General features: G+C 38.4%; 1 protein-coding gene across 1 annotated transcript; it reads right to left on the reverse strand.

Moving 5' to 3' along the window:
* Window positions 1-646: 646 nt before the first annotated feature.
* LOC132116439 (amiloride-sensitive amine oxidase [copper-containing]-like) lies at window positions 647-5,450 on the reverse strand. The gene is made up of 5 exons (XM_059525249.1): window positions 5,281-5,450; window positions 2,917-4,461; window positions 2,463-2,751; window positions 2,238-2,370; window positions 647-1,237 (listed from the first exon to the last, which is right to left on the reverse strand). Exons 2-5 carry the CDS (start codon window positions 4,451-4,453, stop codon window positions 968-970), a joined length of 2,229 nt encoding a protein of 742 aa, XP_059381232.1. The 5' UTR covers window positions 4,454-4,461; window positions 5,281-5,450; the 3' UTR covers window positions 647-967.
* Between the last annotated feature and the right edge of the window lie 1,202 nt (window positions 5,451-6,652).

Consider the following 6,652-nt stretch of genomic DNA (forward strand, 5'->3'; position numbering starts at 1 on the left):
ACACACACACACGTTTGTTTTTGTGAAAAGTGGGTTCATCCCATAGGTGTAATGGTTTATACTGTACAAACTGTATATTCTATGGCCCTACACCTAACCCTAACCCTCACAGGAAACTTTGTTCATTTTTACTTTCTCAAAAAAAAATTTTATAAGCGTTTTGAAAAATGGGGACATGGGTTATGTCCTCATAAGTCACCCTCTCCTTGTAATACCTGTGTCATACCCATTATACAGAGTTGTGTCCTGATATGTCACAAATACAAGAGCACACACACACACACATATATATATATATATATATATATATATATATATATATATATACATATGGACATATTTGCTTATAAAATTGAATTTATGCTCATTAAAAAAATAGAGAATTTCTGCTTAACTGGCATGAAAATACATTGGTAACACTTTAGAATAGGTAACACTTGTTAACTATTAACTACAACGTTTCTCTCAATAATTTCTTAATTTGCTGCTTATTAATAGTTAGTAAGGTAGTTGTTAGGTTTAGGTATTGGGTTAGATTAGGGATGTAAAATGAGGTCGAGTAGAATAAGGCATTAATATGTTCTTAATTAGCACTAATACATGGCTAATATTCTAGTAATATGCAACTAATAGGTGTTACCTATTCTAAAGTGTTATCAATACATTATATGTAAATTTACAGTAAATATCCTTAAAATCCTGCAGTTCATAAAGACATATAAAGCATTCATATTGTCATAGTGATCTTTACCATATATAAGTTTTGAAAAATGGAAGAAGCTTGTGAGGTTTTATTGTTCCACATTTAAAGCATTTGATGTTTATTTGTTCAGATCCCTGTAGAAAGGTCCACTCCATTTTTTATGACTGTAAATATTTGACACCATCAGCATCACAGATTTCAGCTTTTAATAATTTTATATACAGAACAAACACTAACACAATATGAAACAAGCTCAGTCTCTGTCTAGACTCCAGCGTATGTGCCATTGTAGAAGAAAGGCTCGTTTGAGACACAGTGACCTACGACCTCTGGAGTCCATCTCTGAACCTTCGGCTGGCCCTTCTCATCTGGTCGCACGATGACTGTGCTGCGGGACGCGAGCGAGGGGTCCTCGTCAAAAAAGTTGAAGGGACGCAGGAAGAATCCCACTGCATTTCCGGGAGTCGCTGTGTTGGGAATGTCTTCAGAATGAGGAATGTGTAAAAATCCCACTGTCACCCAGGCAACCAAATCCTGCCAAGAAACATATAATTGTCGATTGTGGTTTTTAAGATTTTTATATATTTAGGGCTCAAGCCCAAAGGAAATTAAACCTTATTGTAAAGTGTTACTAAAGTTATATATAATGTTCTGTGCATGTGATTTCAAAGTCTTGATGGTTCGGATTAACCCTTTAATTGCCAAATCCCTTAAAACCTGACTGCCAGAGGGTCACTGTAAATGAACTTGCCCACTGGCCACAGTTTTCTTGATGCGTTTGCACTGATGGCTTGAGCCCGCCATCGCTGCTTGCAGCTATTTTTTTGTTTAGTAGTTTATCTACTGCCAGCTAGGGGTATTATTGTCAATTAAAACTAAGTTTGACCAAAACTAAGGCTGAAATAAAATTAATAAAATCTATAGACATATTTGAAACATACAAAAATACTAAAACTTGAAAAAAAGTAAAATCTAAAACAAGTTATAAATACTAAAAACTATAGTAGTATATTGGTAATAAAAAACACTTAAATCATTTAAATAACACAATTCTTTTATTATTATTATTATTATTATTATTATTGATAGTAGTTTATTATTATTTTTTAATTATTATTATTTATTTTATTTTTTTTGCAGTTCCTGTACCATGTGATTCAGAGTTTTGGGCATTCGGAGTTACAATACATTTGATTGATGTTTCCATTTATATTATTCTGTTTATATTTGTTTACAACATTTTTATTTACTACATTAGTTCATCTGTATAATTTTTTTATAATCTGCAAGTTTGGCATCTTTTATTAGTCTCAAGCGAATTTTGTTTATTTACTATTTAAATACTGTAATTGGTGTTCAGCTATTTTGAATAGTTGGTAATAGTAGCTTTTTTGCCATAAAATTTTACTCATACTCCTGTGTAAATGCTGATATGTTTGTTGGATTTGTGTCTACTTTTTAGTGCCCAAGAGGACCCGTTTGGTCCATTTAGTACTGGAGGTCAAACTCAAGTCTCTCTAAGTCATCTGTGTACCTGGTTAACTATGTTTTCATTGTTGCGAATGAATTCCTCAAAGGAAACAACAGGCTCCCAAGGGTCATTCTGAGTGTAGATGCTACTGCTGGTGACTTCATTGTCCTTGTGTCTGGTTACAGCCAACGGGTATCTGCAATCAACAAAATCACAAAGATTTGCTCAAAAATAGAGTGCAAAAAAGACAAATGTGCTATTTCTTTAAAATTAATTACTAAGGCCGACCTTGACCACGTAATACCATTCTCCTCTCTCCATCCCCGGGGCAAAACACTGTTAGCATGTGAGTTATATTGGATCCGATAGCCCTTCTTATGTCCCCACTTGTTGTTTTGATTGGGATTGTAGAAGTGCAAGTATTTAGGAAACTTCTTGCCAAATCGGAAGGCAGCACTACGCTCAGTTTCATGCTGAGTCCTATGCAGTTTTGATTGTACAATGGTGTGTCCTGGACTCCAGGGGTTGGTAAAGTTAACATATTTCAAACCAATGGTTTCAAAGCTGTTGTCCCTCCCTGTACAAAAGGAAAGAGCAAAATTATCTCTGGTTAGCTAAACATGTTATGCAATTGGCTTATATTTGCCACCTATGGTGTTGTAATTTGTGCACAGACATCAATAAATAGATTGTTATTTGACTTCAGATTGTGCACCGATAACAAAGCAAGAGCTAAACTCACCTGCAATGTCAAGGTCCACTTTGTAATGAATTAGATGTGTGTGCAAGTTGCCAAGAACATGGTTGTAAACCCTGGTTCCATAGTTCAGTCCATTTTCAGTGAAGAACGTTGCATGGATGTACCCAGTTGCACTCACTCTAGACTCCATTACACCATTCTGGTAGAAGACAAAGTCCCAGATGTAGTCATAATTGTACACCGTAGATGTAGTTCTGATCACCAGAACATGGTTTTCCAAGCCTCCATAGAAATTGTAGCCTCCTTGGAAGTTGCTATTGAAATGTCTCCTCAGAGGAAGTGCTGTGGTCATTTCAAAAATGCAAAGTGCATTTCTGTAACGCACAGGTTTGTCCGTGTCATAGTAATGATAAAGGTCCACAAAATGAGCTATTTCTGGACAGTCGATCCCAGATGACAACTCATAATCCAAAGTGCCCATCGCCCATCCTGCATCAATGTATTTGGTCTGCATGGCGGCTGGAGAATCTCCAGAGTAAAAGGCAATGGCTTCCTGCAGTGCGATTTCATAAGCAATTCTCTCCCCGTTGAAGCGAAGGTCAAAGATCTGCAACCCAGCCGAAGAGCGAACCCGATATGCAAAGGACCATCCAGCATATTCCACAAAGTTCCCATCCACCTGGAATCTGCGGCCTTGGGGTTCAACAAGCTTTGCACCATGAATATTCGTAGGTGTGTTCATGTGTCCACGAGGAATGTAGGTTGAGAAAAGATCCTCCTCATCATGCTCCGGCAGCTTGAGTTTATCGATCGTCCCCTTCTCATACTTCTCCACAAGCTCCTCCACACTGTCGAAATACTGCCCGTTGTACCACACCTTCTCCACCATCCACTTTTCATGATCCAAATCTCTGTGGTTAACGAGGACCTCAAAGCCCACCGGGTGGATGAAGTAGCCCTCCACAAACTTCTGAAGCATGATCCATGTCCTCCTCTCTCCTGGCGCCAACCCACGAGGAGCGATGTCTGAGAAGGTCAAGCAACGATTAGTGCAGTTGCCATAAGTAAACCCAGTGCTCTCTTGCAGAATCTTATTTGCTTTAGCTCCTACTTTCTCTAGAACCCTATTGAGATGCTCATACTCCACAGAGGAGATCGGCCTGGACTCGAAACGGATTGGACGGTCACCCTTAAACGTCTTCACCTGGTAAGACCTTGGGAAAGGAAGGGGTCCGACAATGTACTCTGTAACATTTGGCACCGCCTGGTTGCCAAACTGCACCACCACACGTGCCTGTCGTGAAGGTTTCGCCTGTCCTCTGTCTAGCGCACGGAGCGCCTCGTGCTTATGAGGAACATGCAGCTCCATAAGGAGGATGCTGTTCTTCTTGAGGGACTTGTCTCGTGCCGAGGTAAGGCCCAGCTCGCTGCAGGAGTAGAGGTAGTTTCTCACAGCGTTCATCTCTTTGGGAGTGAGATCAGCAAACATCGCAGCTCCGTGATGAGCCCATTCTCGACTTCTTGATGAAGCAGTGGACGTAGCTAGCGAAGCCAGAAGCAGCATCCAAGAGAACCACATCTTGGCTCCTGCAAAGTGAACAAGCCACTCATGTCATATCACTCTAGTTTTCAACTTTTTATACTAATTTTAACAAATTTGTGTGTTGGTCCCCATCTCTCTTCTTAGCTACCTTAACCAGCAATGTTAAACCACTCTACCACCCATTTGCCTTATCTATCTATCTATCTATCTATCTATCTATCTATCTATCTATCTATCTATCTATCTATCTGTCTATCTGTCTGTCTATATTTAACTTCAACCTGTTGTAAATTCTCAGACTTTGTAATGCTAACGTAAAGTCTTTCAAACTTTCCTATCTAGTTTAAGCTGCTCTTGTAAGCATAGGTTATCATTTCTAGAGCACCTCTCCCTTGGAATCAGTGCGTCCTTTGCACAGAAGATCTGAACCAAATTACAGTAATAAAGATACAAGTATGGTGTGAGCTAACACCTCTCTCTTCCTCACAGCTTCCTGCTTGTTTGTCCTCTGTCTTCCTTGACTTGGATGAGAAACAGATAAACCAATATGCTGTATGTACTGTAATTACCCCAGTGAGGTCTGTTAGCAATCTTTCTTAAGCTGTAATGGGCAGTTCTTAAGATGATGTTGGTTTTCTGCCACTCGAAAGCTGTAATGTTTTCAGGGTTTTCTTTGCTGCACAGAATGTCACTGTGTTCTTTCTGCATCTGCCACAATCTGTTTCTGACATTTTCTGCGGCAGTGTTGATTCAATTACACTATTATATAACCCTCTTTTGCATAAAGGTCCAGTGACTCGCCTTGTAATTAGAATAAAAATGAGCGCCTAATGATAGCAGCAGAAATCAATGAACGAGCTTACCTTCAGATACTGTTTCCAAGTTTGCAGGTTGGATAAATTCCTCGAAGGTGTGGCTGCTACAGCTGCAATGTGTTTTTTGGATCAGCCAGTGGATGCAGTCCTCTTCTGAATCATACAGCTCTGATGTTTCTGCTTTTATCTACCACCCACCTCTCTTGAACAGAAGGTGATTGGCCAGCAGAAGGTCATAAAACTTCAGAAGAACAAAGCAAGAGATGATTGATGGGTTTGCTTGCATAATCAGTGCACATTTGTGGATGTTTCATGGGGTATCAGACTATCATAATCTGTTTCAGTGTAAAATTGATAATACCACACAGCTGCATGCTGACAGGTGTTTGCACTGTTTATATGTAACACATATATTGCATTTTGGTCAATTTTCAGATATCAGGAAGAAAAATACCTCTTTTACCTCATATTTTCCTCAATTATATCTGTATTTTAATAAAACAATACACCTTTAGTAATATAGTTTTTGGCACACATATTGCAGTTGGTTGTGACATATGGTGCACTATATCACTGCAAATTAGAAAATGCAACATCGAACGTGGAATATGCAATAGAGAATTATATACAGTTAGATAAATAATGCAATGTAAATGTACAGCATAAAGCAAGTTGAAAAGATAATGTAAAACAAATATGGCATGAAAAGATGCCATTAACAGCATTTGTTATTTAAATGTGGTATTGTCAGATTAATACCAGTTTAGCAACGAATGCATGTTGAATGTTTTCCATGCACAGTTATTGCATGTTATTGCATCCAGAATTAAGGTGCAGTTTTCACACTTTCAGGTAAGACATTTAGTGGTGAAGCCAGACATATCAAATATATTTCAAAGGCAAGTCCAGTTCAAATGTACTAATGAAGCAGATGTTTACAACTAGGAAATTAATGCAATGTGGAGTTATGATGAAAAATAATAACCCTGTTGAAGAAACTTTAAAATGCAGTGAACATGCAATTCAGTTCACATATGTTAGATCAATACAGCTCATATGCATTTTTTCAACAGGGTGAAACACAAATCTGACAGCTGAAGTGAATTACAGTGTGAGCAATGTGGGACTGGGAATTGGACATGCAGCTGAAGCTGTTATTACACTGTAGTGGCTGATAGTTTCACAGCACATATAATTGGTCAGAACCACCTGATATGAAACAGCCCATCATTCCTCACCTAATGTGAGACTCTTATGGTTAATTATTAGCTTGAGTCTTTCATAACCCTGGCCTGTAGAAAGCATAATGACAGTAACTTCAATCACCATCTGAAGGTAGTAATCTGTAATCTGTTATATGTGCAGTATTTATATTACTGTCTTAAGTTTATAAGATCTTTTCTGCTGGCCCTCAGTTTTA

Source organism: Carassius carassius, chromosome 35, assembly GCF_963082965.1.
Source record: "Carassius carassius chromosome 35, fCarCar2.1, whole genome shotgun sequence".
Lineage (NCBI taxonomy): Eukaryota > Metazoa > Chordata > Actinopteri > Cypriniformes > Cyprinidae > Carassius > Carassius carassius.